This window comes from Oncorhynchus kisutch, linkage group LG24 (assembly GCF_002021735.2).
Source record: "Oncorhynchus kisutch isolate 150728-3 linkage group LG24, Okis_V2, whole genome shotgun sequence".
NCBI classification, from domain to species: Eukaryota; Metazoa; Chordata; class Actinopteri; order Salmoniformes; family Salmonidae; genus Oncorhynchus; species Oncorhynchus kisutch.
In genome coordinates this window covers 4,645,047-4,660,480 of record NC_034197.2, presented here as the reverse complement: position 1 = coordinate 4,660,480, position 15,434 = coordinate 4,645,047, and the positions used below count along the sequence as shown (strand labels likewise).

The 15,434-nt window shown below is 41.6% G+C and overlaps 1 protein-coding gene across 1 annotated transcript in view; it reads right to left on the bottom strand.

Annotated features, from left to right (window-relative positions):
- The window catches only part of LOC109869651 (multiple epidermal growth factor-like domains protein 6), a 114,859-nt gene that overhangs the window by 50,201 nt on the left and 49,224 nt on the right, over positions 1 to 15,434 (bottom strand). The window contains exons 15-18 of the mRNA XM_031804269.1: positions 13,259 to 13,384; positions 10,508 to 10,639; positions 6,753 to 6,881; positions 4,529 to 4,660 (exon numbers count right to left, since the gene is read on the bottom strand). Of these exons, the coding sequence (XP_031660129.1) occupies positions 4,529 to 4,660; positions 6,753 to 6,881; positions 10,508 to 10,639; positions 13,259 to 13,384 (519 nt within the window). The remainder of the gene's footprint in view (positions 1 to 4,528; positions 4,661 to 6,752; positions 6,882 to 10,507; positions 10,640 to 13,258; positions 13,385 to 15,434) is intronic.

Genomic DNA, 15,434 nt, shown 5'->3' with positions numbered 1-15,434 from the left:
TAAAAGCTTCACTCCTTTCTATACTCAAGTCCAGCTCTCTCAGGTGAGGGGTTTAAGAGACCAGAGGAGCACAGCCTTCCTCTATGACTCTACTTCCTGAAGACGTCCTCCAACCAATCAAAGCTTTTGCAGTATGAATGAACATGTTGTCCATCTAATCAAAGGATCAGAGAATGAACATAGCACCACGCATGTGCGATTTTTGTTAGTTGGTGACATTGTTGGATAGATTGAGATTTAGTTTTTAGGATATTATTAATTTGAAATTAGTTTGTTCACACTACAGGTGACGGAAGAGGTAGATTATATCTTGTTTTCTTGTTTTTAGGACCTTATTTTTCTGTCGTGTTAGTGTAATTTATTTCAAATTTGCCTTGCCAACTTCAGTAGCACGTAGCTAGCAAGCAGAGTGCAGTTTTCTCTGCAAGAATGGCGAACGCCAACTACAGTGTAGTGGATTTTTTGTTGAAAAAACCCTTTCATTGGCCACATCAGACTCAAGCTTCTAGGAAAAAGCCACATCGATCATGTAATGGATGATGGTCTGCATATTCAAACTACGAAAAGGTGAGGTGAAACAGCTCATTGGCACCTCTCAAGCAGCTTATTGACAATACTGCATGTTTGGCTATGTAAGAGTTAGCACAATGAGGGGGAAACAACGGCAACTACAAGGAGCTTGCAGAGGTAATTGCACGTTACGATGCTTCACTTGCTGAGAATATGGAAGTTACTAATGTCTTCTCTGGGATGCAGAAATAAATTTAAAATGATTTCATAGCTTCCATCGCACCAGCCATTAAAAGTTATATTTTAAAAAAGCCTACTGGGCACACACTGGTGTAATCAATATTGTGACCACGTAATTTCAACAAAATTACATTGAACCAACATGGAATAGACAATGTATTGACATCTGTGCCCAGGGGTAGGTTGACGCAGAGGGCACTTTCCACTTTGCTCCGATATTTATTTAGAAAACGGAATGATAACTCATCATAACTCCCGACAGACACAAGAAAAAGTCTTAAGCATAAATGTTATAGCAGCCTAGGCTGCACCTAAACATTAGTGATATTGACATGCTTTCTGGGATGAAAACAAGACAGTTTCTCAGTCTGATCAACTGTAGGCTACTAACAACAGCAGCTGCATACAGCCTATGCATCCTGTCCATCTGGTCAGGGTAAACAAATTCATTACTATGTATTTAAAGTCCATTTGTTTGTGTGAGGAGAAAATGTGAATGTGATCAGATGTGGCTTATATTCCAATTTGACCAGGCTGCCTAGGATTAATTAATCATTTTCTCCACACATAGTGTTGTGTGTTCTTTCCAAACAACTCAACTGTAGTTTAATCTGTCCACAGAATATTTTTGCCAGAAGCGCTGTGGAACATCCAGGTGCACTTTTGCAAACTTCAGACGTGCAGCAATGTTGTTTTTTGGACAACAGTGGCTTCTTCCGTGATGTCCTTCCATGAACACCATTCCTGTTTAGTGTTTTACGTATCGTAGACTCGTCAACAGAGATGTTAGCATGTTCCAGAGATTTCTGTTAGTCTTTAGCTGACACTCTAGGACTCTTCTTAACCTCATTGAGCATTCTGCGCTGTGCTCTTGCAGTCATATTTGCAGGGCGGCCACTCCTAGGGAGAGTAGCAACAGTGCTGAACATTCTCCATTTATAGACAACTTGTCTAACTGTGGACTGATGAACATCAAGGCTTTTAGAGATACTTTTGTAACCCTTTCCAGCTTAATGCAAGTCAACAATTCTTCATCTTAGGTCTTCTGAGATATATTTGTTCGAGGCATGGTTCACATCAGGCAATGCTTCTTGTGAATAGCAAACTCAAATTTTGTGAGTGTTTTTTATATTTGGACTCAAGGTTAGCTGACTCAAATGAGCTTTTGGAGAAGTCATTAGCCTAGGGGTTCACATACTTTTTCCAACCTACACTGTGAATGTTTAAATTACGTATTCAATATAGACATGAACAATACAATAATGTGTGTGTTATTAGATTAAGCACACCATGTAGGGCTGCAGAGTGGTGCAGTGGTCTAAGACAGATCACATCCGGCCGTGACTTGGAGTCCCATTGGGCGGCGTACAATTGGCGCAGCGTCATCCGGGGTAGGCCGTCATTGTAAATAAGAATTTGTTCTTAACTGACTTGCCTAGTTAAATAAAGATAAATAATATATGTTTGTGTATTGGTGTTGATAACCAGAGTTACTGTTTTACACTGTGGAGAGTAAAATAGTCTCATCAAAACCACACCCATCATTATCATATTTCCCAGCATGCTCTAATGCAGGTCGATTTTTCAGGATTGTTGATATTTTCTGTGGTTTTGCATGGACATTGATTGATTGATTAATATTATACTACACAAAGATAAATAACATACATGTTTCTAAACCAATCAGTTAGTTCAATTTATTGAAATGGTTGTTCCGGTTTAAATGGTTTCCTAGCCCTGACAGTCATTCTGAATGCAGGTAGTGGGTGAATAATAATTCCAACTGTTAGATATCCTTACTGGCTGGATTCCAATAGGAATTACTCATCACTTTCCAAGCCAGCATAATGTGATTTGCAGGCCTGATGTGCCTGTAAATCAGGAGTTTCCTAACACCACTGTGTTAGGGTAAAACTAGGCCATCAACTAGGCCAATATGTAAGGACTTATAATATATGTAATGTATTGTCATAGTAATTTTTTTTTGATAACATTCGCCAGGTATTCCTGAGGCATGATCCTAGATAACCCCACCCACTTTGCCAAAGCACAGCCCTACACCACTAGAGGGATATCAACAGACCACCAAATTACCACCCTGAGACAAGTCTGAGTATAGCCCACGAAGATCTCCTCCACTGCATGAGCCTGAGGGGGTGCAAAACCGGACAGGAAGATCACGTCTGAGACTCAACCCACTCAAGTAACGCACCCCTTCTAGGGACGGCATGGAAGAACACTAGTAAGCCAGTGACTCAGCCCCTGTAATAGGGTCAGAGGTAGAGAATCACAATGGAGAGAGGGGAGCCGGCCAGGCAGAGACATCAAGGGCAGTTCGTCGCGGAATATATAGCACGGCTTTTGATGATCCTTGGTTGGGGTCTGAGCAGATTATTTGTTGCTATTGCAAACATAATAAAATGTTGGTCGGATAGTCCAGGATTATGAGGAAAAACATTTAGATCCACAATATTTATTTCACAGGACAAAACTTGATCCAGGCTATGACTGTGGCAATGAGTACAGTAGGTCCGGAGACATGTCGGACAAAACCCACTGAGTCGATGACGGCTCCAAAAGCCTTTTGGAGTGGGTCTGTGATCTTTTCCATGTGAATATTAAAGTCACCAAAAATTTGAATATTATCTGCCATGACCACAAAGTCCGATAGGAATTCAGGGAACTCTGTAAGGAACGCTATATACGGCACAGGAGGCCTGTAAACAGTAGCTATAAAAAGTGATTGAGTAGACCGCATACATTTTATGACTAGAAGCTCAAAAGACGAAAACAAAGTCATTTTTGTGAGGGGAGGAAAATTGAAATTTGCTGTCAAATGTTAGCAACACATGTCTTTACAGGATGCGGAGGAGGAGAGGCCTCATTTAACAAAGTAAATTCATCAGGCTTGAGCCATGTTTCAGTCAGGCCAATCACATCAAGATTATGATCAGTGACTAGTTCTATGACGATGACTGCCTGGGAAGTGAGGGATCTAACATTAAGTAACCATATTTTGAGATGACAGGAATGGAGGAGGTCTTTATTCCAGTAAGATTACTAAAGGCGAACACTGCCATGTTTTGTTTTGCTCAACCTAGATCGAGCCACAGACACAGTCTCATGGGGATAACTGAGCTGACTACACTGACTGTGCTAGTGGCAGACTCCACTAAGCTGGCCTGCACCCTATCTCATTGTGGAGCTAGAGGAATTAGAGCCCTGTCTATGTTCATAGATAAGATGAGAGCATCCCTCCAGCTAGGATGGAGGCCAGGCTTGGTCCTGTTTGTGGGCGAGTCCCAGAAAGAAGGCCAATTATCTACAAACTCTATCTTTTGGGAGGGGCAGAAAACGTTTTTCAACCAGCGATTGAGTTGTGAGACTGCTATAGAGCTCATCACTTCCCCTGAAAGCAGTTGTTTGTAACTGTGTAGGGCAAGAAAGCGCATTCAGTCTAGCTAGGTAGCTCGCTTAACTAGCTTCTCATGTTTTTTAAAATTTTGAAATGTTTTTATTTAACCTTTATTTAACTAGGCAAGTTAAATACCGTCAATACAGGTATTACGCAATCATATTGGATGATAAATAATCTTGCTCGGGCAACTATTAGTCTTGGTTGGTTGCTGTCCCTTGATTATTGAAACACTCTTTGTCGTCTCCGAGCAGTCAGTGCCTATACCGTGGGTCTCCCATTCTCCCAAATGTTTCAAGTCACCAGCATCCATTAACACACACTCTCACACACACACTAGAAAGGAGATATTTATGTTTGTACTCTGTAGGCAGCGTGGTCCTGTGTAGCCCGCCTCACAGCGACACTGTCCCGTGATGAGGTCGCAGCTGCCATCGTTGTCCGGGCACTCACACACGTTGGCACAGTCCACCCCCCAGCGCCCGGCGTCACACACTACCATGGAGACAGAGGTCAAAGGTCAAGTCATGACCTCCACAACTGGGCTTAAAGGGAGAATAGAGTGCCATTTCAGACGCACAAGACCTTTCACTGTTTCAAATGTCTCTCCAAAGTGAACATGATCAAAAAAGGAACCAACAAATTAAGTACAGTGTTATTATACTTCAAGGTGTCTTAAAATTCAAAATGAAATAGTTAAATGATCCTTGGTATGACTTTCTTAAAACAATTCCATATAAAGGACTTCAGAAAGTATTCAGACTCCTTGACATTTTCCACATTTTGTTACGTTACAGCCTTATTCTAAAATGTATGAAATTGTTTTTTTCCTCATCAATCTACACAAAATATCCCATATTGACAAAGCAAAAAAAAGTTATTCAGACCCTTTACTCAGTATTGTTGTTGAAACACCTTTGGCAACGATTACAGCATCCAATCTTCTTGGGTATGACGATAAAAGCTTGGCGCACCTGTATTTGGGGAGTTTCTCCCATTCTTCTCTGCAGATCCTCTCAAGCTCTGTCAAGTTGGATTGGGAGCGTTGCTGCACAGCTATTTTCAGGTCTCTCCAGAGATGTTTGATCGGGTTCAAGTCCGGGCTCTGGATGGGCAACTCAGGGAAATTCAGAGACTTGTCCAGAAGCCACTCCTGTGTTGTCTTGGCTGTGTGCTTAGGGTCATTGTCCTGTTGGAAGGTGAACCGAACCTTCACCCCAGTCTGAGGTCCTGAGCGCTCTGGAACAGGTTTGCATCAAGGATCTCTCTGTACTTTGCTCCATTTGACTTTCCCTCGATCCTGACTCGTTTCCAAGTCCCTGCCACTGAAAAACTTCCCCAAACAATGAGGCTCTCACCACCATGCTTCACCGTAGGGACGATGCCAGGTTTCCTCCAGAAGTGACGCTTGGCATTCCGGCCAAAGAGTTGAATCTTGGTTTCATCAGACAAGAGAATTTTGTTTCTCATGGTCTGAGAGTCTTTAGGTGCCGTTTGGAAAACTCAAAGAGGGCTGTTATATGCCTTTACTGATGAGTGGCTTCGGCCACTCTACCAAAATATCTGATTGTTGGAGTGCTGCAGGATTGGTTGTCCTTCTGGAAAGTTCTCCCATCTCCACAGAGGAATCTAGAGGTCTGTCAGAGTGAACATCGGGTTCTTTGTCACCTCCCTGATCAAGGCCCTTCTCCCCGATTGCTCAGTTTGGCCAGGTGGCCAGCTCTAGGAAGAGTCTTGGTGGTTCCAAACTTCTTCCATTTAAGAATGTGAGAGGGCACTGTTCTTGGGGACCTTCAATGCTGCAGACATTTTTTGGTACCCTTCCCCAGATCTGTGCCTTGACACAATCTTGTCTCGGAGCTCTATGGACAATTCCTTCGACCTCATGGCTTGGTTTTTCCTCTGACATGCGCTGTCAACCGACATGCACTGTCAACCTTATATAGACAGGCGTGTGCCTTTCCAAATCATGTCCAATCAATTGCATTTACCACAGATGGACTCCAAGTTTTAGAAACATCTCAAAGATGATCAATGTAAACAGGATGCACCTGAGCTCAATTTTGAGTCTAATAGAAAAGGGTCTGAATGTAAATAAGCTATTTCTGTTTTTTATTTTATATAAATTTGTAAACATTTCTAAAAACATTATATTCATTATATATGGGGTATTGTGTGTAGATTGCAGATTTGTTTTTTCTTCGTTTCATCCATTTTAGAATACGGCTGAAACTTAACAAAATGTGGATAAAGTCAAGGGGGCTGAATACTTTCCGAAGGCACTGTAGCTTAGTAGAACCCCCTCCCCCGGATTAGACAGGGTTTAGACTCTTATGGGTTATTATTACTATTATTGCAAGCCGTAGTGGTAGCAGACCTGGCTTCAACTACTATATGAAGTCTTTCAAATACGCTTGCCAGATGTGTAAGTTTGACCATTTTGACTCTTCTAATGGTTCCCTTGTGCCAGGGAAACCTCAATTCAATCAGATTTAAATAATATTTTATTTGGTATATTTGATTTGAGTGGTAGGAGGATCATAAAGTACTACAGTATTGATTGTGGCTCACACACTGTCAGCCTTACCTCTACTGCAGCTGGGTCCAGTCCATCCTTCAGGACAGGCACAGCGGCCCGTCAACGGGTGGCAGCGCCCACCGTTATCGCACCGACAGCGTAGCTGGCAACCCAGGCCAAATCTACCCAACGGGCAGACTAAGAGACAGAGACAGTATGGTAAAATATATAGGACTGGGAATTACCAGGGACCTCACGATACGATATTATCACATTACTTAGGTGCCGATAAGATATATATTGCGATTCTACACGTATCATGTATTGAAATTCGATACTACAATTTTATTGTGATTCGATGTTCCAAACGTATATTGCTCACTACTGTATATGTCTACTGAAGAGGAACAAGAGAGAGACATGAGGAAACGAGTTTAGGAGATACAGTGCCTTCGGAAAGAATTCAGACACCTTGACTTTCGACACATTTTGTTAAGTTACAGCCTTATTCTAAAATTGATTAAATTGTTTTTTCCCCTCATCAATCTACGCGCAGTACCCCATAATGACAAAGCAAAAACAGTTAAGATTTTTGTTGTGCTAATTTATAAATAAAAATTAAATAAAAAGTTGACATACACCTTAGCCAAAGTCATTTAAACAAAATTTTTCACAATTCCTGACATTTAATCCTAGTAAAAAATCCCTGTTTTAGGTCAGTTAGGATCAACTATTTATTTTAAGAATGTGAAATGTCAGAATAATAGCAGAGAGAATGATTTATTTCAGCTTTTATTTCTTTCATCACATTCCCAGTGGGTCAAGAAGTCAATTACACTCAATTAGTATTTAGTACTTGGGTCAAACGGTTCGGCTAGCCTTCCACAAACTTCTCACAATGAGTTGGCTGAATTTTGGCCCATTCCTCCTGACAGAGCTGGTGGAACTGATTCAGGTTTGTAGGCCTCCTTGCTTACACACGCTTTTTCAGTTCTGCCCACAAATTTTCTATAGGTTTGAGGTCAGGGCTTTGTGATGGTCACTCCAATACCTTGACTGTTGTCCTTAAGCCATTTTGCCACAACTTTGGAAGTATGCTTGGGGTCATTGTCCATTTGGAAGACACATTTGCGACCAAGCTTTAACTTCCTGATTGACTACTGATGTCTTGAGATGTTGCCTCAATATATCCACATAATTGTCCTTCCTTGAACGCCATCTATTTTGTGAAGTGCACCAGACCCTCCTGCAGCAAAGGACCCCCACAACATGATGCTGCCACCCCCATGCTTCACGGTTGGGATGGTGTTCTTCGGCTTGCAAGCCTCCCCCTTTTCCTCCAAACATAACGATGGTCATTATGGCCAAACAGTTCTATTTTTGTTTCATCAGACCAGAGGAAATTTCTCCAAAATGTACAATGTTTGTCACCATGTGCAGTTGCAAAACGTAGCCTGGCTTTTTTAAATGGCGGTTTTGGAGCAGTGGGTTCTTCCTTGCTGAGCGGCCTTTCAGGTTATGTCGATATAGGACTTGTTTTACTGTAGATATAGATACTTTTGTACCCGTTTCCTCCAGCATCTTCACAAGGTCCTTTGCTGTTATTCTGGGATTGATTTGCTCTTTTAGCACCAAAGTACGTTCATCTCTAGGAGACACAAGGCATCTCTATCCTGAGCGGTATGAAGGCTGCGTGGTCCCATGGTGTTTATACTTGCGTACTATTGTTTGTACAGATGAACATGGTACCTTCAGGCATTTGGAAATTGCTCCCAAGGATGAACCAGACTTATGGAGTTCTACAATTCTTTTTCTGAAGTCTTGGCTGACTTCTTTTGATTTAGCAAATAGGCACTGTGTTTGAAGGTAGGCCTTGAAATACATCCACAGGTACACCTCCAATTGACTCAAATGATGTCAATTAGCCTATCACAAGCTTCTAAAGCCATTACATAATTCTCTGGAATTTTCCAAGCTGTTTAAAGGCACAGTCAAGTTAGTGTATGTAAACTTCTGACCCACTGGAATTGTGATACAGTGAATTATAAGTCATATAATCTGTCTAAACAATTGTTGGAAAAATTACTTGCGTCATGCACAAAGTAGATGTCCTAAATGACTTGCCAAAACTATTTGCCAAAAACAAGTTAACGAATCCAACCTAAGCGTATGTAAACTTCCGACTTCAACTGTAAGTATTCAGACCCCTTACTCAGTACTTTGTTGAAGCACCTTTGGCAGCAAGTACAGCCTCGAGTCTTCTTGATTATGACACTACAAACTTGACACACCTGTATTTGGGGACTTTCTCCAATTCTTCTCTGCAGATCCTCTCGAGCTCTGTCAGGTTGGATGGGGAGTGTTGCTGCACAGCTATTTTCAGGTCTCTCCAGAGATGTTAGATTGGGTTCAAGCCCGGGCTCTGGCTGTGCCACTCAAGGACATTCAGAGACTTGTCCCGAAGCCACTCCTGCGTTGTCTTGTCTGTGTGCTTAGGGTCGTTTTCCTGTTAGAAGGTAAACCGTCACCCCAATCTGAGGTCCTGAGCGCTCTGTAGCAGGTTTTCATTACGGATCTCTCTGTACTTTGCTCCATTCATCTTTGCCTCGATCTTGACTAGCCTCCCAGTCAATGCTGCTGAAAAACATCCTCACAGCATGATACTGCCACCACCATGCTTCACCATAGGGATGGTCCCATGTTTCCTCGAGACGTGACTCTTGGCATTCAGGCCAAAGAGTTCAATCTTGGTTTCATTATACCAAAGATTATGTGCCTTTACTAAGGAGTGGCTTCCGTCTGGCCACTCTACCATAAAGGCCTGCTTTGGGGAGTGCTGCAGAGATGGTTGTCCTTCTGGAAGGTTCTCCCATCTCCACAGAGGAACTCTGGAGCTCTGTCAGAGTGACCACCGGGTTCTTTGTCACCTCTCTGACCAAGGCCCTTCTCCCCCGATTGCTCAGTTTGGCCGGGCGGCCAGCTCTAGGAAGAGTCTTGGTGGTTCCAAACTTCTTCCATTTAAGAATGATGGAGACCACTGTGTTCTTAGGGACCTTCAATGCTGCAGACATTTTTTGTACCCTTCCCCAGATCTGTGCCTCGACCCAATACTGTCTCAGAACTCTACGGACAATTCCTTCGACCTCATGGCTTGCTCTGACATGCATTGTCAACTGTGGGACCTTATATAGACAGGTGTGTGGCATTCGAAAGCATGTCCAATCAATTGAATTTACCACAGGTGGACTCCAATCAAGTTGCAGAAACATCTTAAGGATGATCAATGGAAACAGGATGCTCAATTTCAAGTCTCATTGCAAAGGGTCTGAATGCTTATGTAAATAAGGTATTTCTGTTTTTTATGTTTTAATACATTTACTAACATTTCTAAAAACCTCTTTTCACTTTGTCATGATGGGGAATTGTGTGTAGATTGCTGAGGATTTTTATTTATTTAATCGATTTTAGAATAAGGCGGAAACATAACAAAACGGGGAAAAATTCAAGGGATCAGAATTCTTTCCGAAGGCACTGTAAGTTCTCAAAACATGTTGGCACACCATTTAGAACATTGAGAACAAGCTATAGGCTGAGAAATACCTTGAGCACAGATAAAGCTGACTAACTTAACTTAGCAAAAAATATTAATATTTTTGTTATATTCGTTTTTTATTTTTACTAATTGATACTTGGTCACAGTGTCAATATTAAATTATCAAAAATTATATTGCGATACTCCACTGTATACATTTTTTCCCCCACCCCTACAATTATCTAAGTCTGGGGAGTGGTAACTAGTGTGTGTGTGCACGTGTGTCTCTCACCACTCTGACAAAGGGTGCCCATGTATCCAGGTTGGCAACGGCACGTTCCATTGTGTTTGTCACACACTCCCCCGTTCTGACAGTCAGGACAGGAGCCTGAGCAGCCCACACCCCATCGACCCTCCTCACACTCTAACAAACAAACAGACAGAGAGAGCGAGCGAGAGAGAAAAAGTGTGTGAGAGAGAGAGAAAGACTACAAGGTGAATTAATTGTTCTATTCTCCATATGGGGCTAATACTATTAAGCATTATTATTCTGACCAGTGTTCCATGGCGAAAGAATGAACAGAGTAGTGTTTCTCATGTCTTCTATGAAAATCAAATTTGATAAAGTGCTGTTTTAAAATATGTATAACTCGCAGTGACGATTCTAGCATCTAAATGTTGTTGAGGCATGCATGCATGCCAGCAAAGCCATTACACAACACAACACTAAGCAATACATGAATTGCACTATAATGGTGACAAATGGTGCCTACAAACTGTTAGGGCTAACATAAAGCTGTCCCAACAGAGTCCCAACACCTTACCAATACTACACCTGGCTATCAGCGGAACCTTGTCTGGCAGCGAAACAGTTCATTCAGCCTCATTTACTGCCTTTAAAAAAAACATAGCTGATATGGCTGACTTGCCTAAACAAAAGTGGTTTCTTCTGACAATTGAGATGTACAAAATATGGCATAAGGGGCTACAAGCGGACAAGAGTCAATGCGTAATTTTGATTAAGACATTCATGAGCGAGCTAGGACGGACGTACTGTAGTCAATGTAACTATTTGTTCAGCACTTTTGAAATGTACAGCGACAGAATTCAAAACATGGGCCATTCATACAGTATTCTCCCTGTACACCAAGTCATAATTGTAGGATAAATAAAGGGGCATACAAGCAGACAATGAAAGCTCTTACAATATTTTATAATTATATTTCTCTAAAACAGATTATAGGCTAGGGTTTGCATATCTCCCTGGCATATTACATAATTTATGCAGCAGCATACAATACATTTTTGGATTTCCCTTGTTGTGCTGTGCTCACTTGAACAGGAAGGTGGTGCGACGGTCCTTCGTGGGCGAATTTTGTCATTAAACTTTGTCATCAATCTGACATTCTCTGGATTTATGGTGCTTTCAAGACAATTGGAAACTCAGAAAAAAACGAATCATGATGACGTCAGTGATCTTCAGGTTGTAGCTCTAGAAAGAGGCCCGAGCTCCCGACTTACAATTCTGAGTTGGATGACCGTTCAAAACGTATTTTCCCAGTTGGAGCTCGTTTTTTCCCCCCCGAGTTCCCAGTTGTCTTGAACTCACTGAAGTCAGATTTCCCAGTTCTGAGTTAAGTGGCTTTGAGTGGGGCAGAAATCATGCTGGATTGACAATGTGAAATGTTTATCATTTTAAGCTTGGAAAAGCGACTCTTAACCCCAGACTTGGGACCACACAGCCAATCCACTGAATAGCAGGCTAGTGATTGCTTTGCAATGCTTGCAGTTAGCCACTAATTCCTTCCAAATCGCTCATTGAATTTGGCCGATGAGCACCGATACATTTTATCTATAATTTCTCTTCATTATTTCTCTTCATATGACAAGGATTAAAAAGCATTTGCCAGTAGATTGTCAACTTGATGATGATGACTGCTAGCTTGCTAGCAAAGAGTTTGAACATATGATGTTGACATGATCAATCAAAGCTACTGTAGATATAACGCGATTTGACGTCATTTTATCTGTGGTCAATGACTTCTAATGTAACTCTATGGCAGCACCTCAAGGGGGGCTTGAATGTTGGTGGGTTGCCACTGATAACTCTCTACAGAGGGTTTTTCTGACAACAAATACTCTTGATCTCTCTCTCGCTCACGTGTATTGTAATGGGTGCACAAGCCTTTTTTTGTTAACATTGTTTTTATGGGTCCATATTGTGACACAACTCTTCCTGCGAAACAGTGAATGATGCTCCAATGCTTTAGCTGCCCCATCATTTTCCGTGACGTTTCGGGTTCAAGTTGACCTCAGCCAGAGGTGAACAAGGTTGAGTAAAGACACTCGATGCATCCCAAATGGCAGAGCCCTGGCACATAGTGCACTAGGGAATAGGGTAACATTTGGGACACAAGCAAGTGTGGAACTTAAGCACTCACTTCTCTCTAAAACCACCAGACTCAGTTCCATATCCTCCTCCAAGGAGCTCGTACTCACAACAGTGTCCAAGAGAAGCTCAAACGGACCCGGATCAGAGATGTTGGATTGTTTTACTATGGTTAGCCGTTGGAGAGAGATGTGCGGTCACATTGTTGCATGTAAACACACATACTGCTGCGTCTCTGGCCAGCCCATCCCATGTTGATTTGAAGAGGGCTTTTAAAGAGCGCCGACCATGGCCGATATTGCTGCACAGGGATGTTTCCATGCCGGTGTGCCAGGATATTCCTATTGGATTTGTCATTATGCCTGGGCCAGCCAGATGAGGATGGGCTCCGGTTCTAGGAGTACTGGTTCTTCTATCTAGTTTTCCTTTTTTTTCAAACACCTTGGAGTTTGAGGTTTTCTGTGACAGCTCTATGTTGTGCACTGTTGATACTCTAGATTCCATGTGCCTGACAAATGTCCTTGGATGTTTGTGTAGTACACATAAGAGAAAAGGCAGCGATAACACATATTTTGGATGTAGTGATTGGAAACCACTCCACCAACCATCCCTGTTCCTCCTCCCCACTGCCATATTAGCATGTCCTGTCCTTACCAGTCTCACAGTGCTGTCCAGTCACACCGTCAAGACAGTGGCACCGTCCTGTCACCTTGTCACATGGCGCGCCAGAGCAGTGGCACGATTGGTTACATCCAGCCCCGTAGTGCCCCTTCAGGCAGTCTGTAAGAGAGGACACACACACACAGACATTCATGATTCATTGATAGATCGTATGATGATATACAGATGAAAAATACACTAAAGTATTTATGCTTACACAACTGTTTGGCTGCCCTCAATTGAACTCATTTGGGATGAATATATTTCGATTGGATTGACATGTAGGAAATATGTGTGGATGTGTGTTGGACACCATCTGCTTATCCTACATCAGTTTCTCTTGAAAGGTGGATCTATCTAGCACCGCATGTCCAGAAACTACCCATTTGCTACAGGCGTAGGATCTTCATTTGACACGTTTCTCACAGCAGGAAATAATCCTGCCACAACAGGAAATGTGAATTATTTTATGGATTATAATTACGGAGCAGCTGCTGTAACCAATTTTATGGAAACCTGATTTGGTTAAAGATACTGAGATTTCTGTACATGTAGGCAGCATATGTAGGCAGCATATCAAACACAGGCAACACACAAATACACTCAGTCTAATTAGCAATGTAATGTTCTTTAGCAATGTAATGTTCAAAAACAGCCTACATCATCATGGTTCACCAAGGGGAGTAAAGAAAGAAACGTGAAGGGAGGTGGCGTGTGAGCAGCAGCTAATTAGAAAAATGACCAATTTTAGAAGCTCTTTGAAACCTCAAAAACAATTTAAGATCCTACATATGTAATGTTGATGTACATGGGAAACCAGCAATGTGCACTCTCTAGTAAAATGAATGAATATAAGAGAGAAGAGAGAGAGAGAGAGAATATATTGCTCAGGGCCCAACAGCAGGACCAGCACAGCTACGCAGAGGTCGTCAGAGGACAAGAGAACCCTGTAGGATTGAGTGAGATTAAACATCTCCTCCAATACATCTGCACTAAACACACACACACGGACACATGCATGCACACACACACCACACACACCTATTGTACTAAACGTTTACTTGTTCAATGAATACCAAAGTGATTTCATGTTGCAAAAAGAAAGAATAGCAGTCAGAAATACAGTAACTACTAACTATTAAGTTGTTAAGAGTGAGATAAACAGGATAACAGCTAACATTTTTTTCTGTTTATATATATATATATATATATACACACACACACACACACACACACACAGTGGGGCAAAAAAGTATTTAGTCAGCCACCAATTGTGCAAGTTCTCCCACTTAAAAAGATGAGAGGCCTGTAATTTATCATAGGTACACTTCAACCTTGTGAAGAAAACGTTTGACCTCTGTCATTGCCAACAAAGGGTATAACAAAGTATTGAGATAAACTATTGACCAAATACTTATTTTCCACCATAATTTGCAAATAAATTCATAAAAAATCCTACAATGTGATTTTCTGGATTTTTTTTCTCATTTTGTCTGTCATAGTTGAAGTGTACCTATGATGAAAATTACAGGCCTCTCATCTTTTTAAGTGGGAGAACTTGCACAATTGGTGGCTGACTAAATACTTTTTTGCCCCACTGTATGTATAGTTAGTAGTTACTGTATTTCTGACTGCTATTCTTTGTTTTTGCAACATGAAATCACTATCAGTTGGCATGTGGGACATTCAGGGCCTAAACTCAACCTTTGGACTGAAGAGTTTAGCACTGGAGTTCAATAAAAATCTTAAAGATGTTGACGTCATCATTCTGCAGGAGACATAGTGTAAGGCTGACATTGTCACTCACTGTCCCACAGGCTACAAAGAGGTAATTGTGCCATCACAAAAAAAAACAGTTCTGTCAATAGAGGCAGAGACTCTGGAGGACTGATCATTTGGTACAAATCCGAAATACAAAATCTAATTGATCCCCTCAAAATTGATAAATATAAAATTTGGTTAAAACTGAAAAAGAACTTGTACTGACAGAAAAAGATGTGTTCCTTTGCGCAATATATACCCCCCCCCCCCCCCCCATCTGGAATCAAGGACTCATAACTCCAATCTTTAAGAACGGAGACAATTTTGACTCTAACAATTACAGAGGCATTTGTGTGAACGGTAACCTGGGGAAGGTTTTCGGTAGTATTATACATGGAAGAGTTCTAAA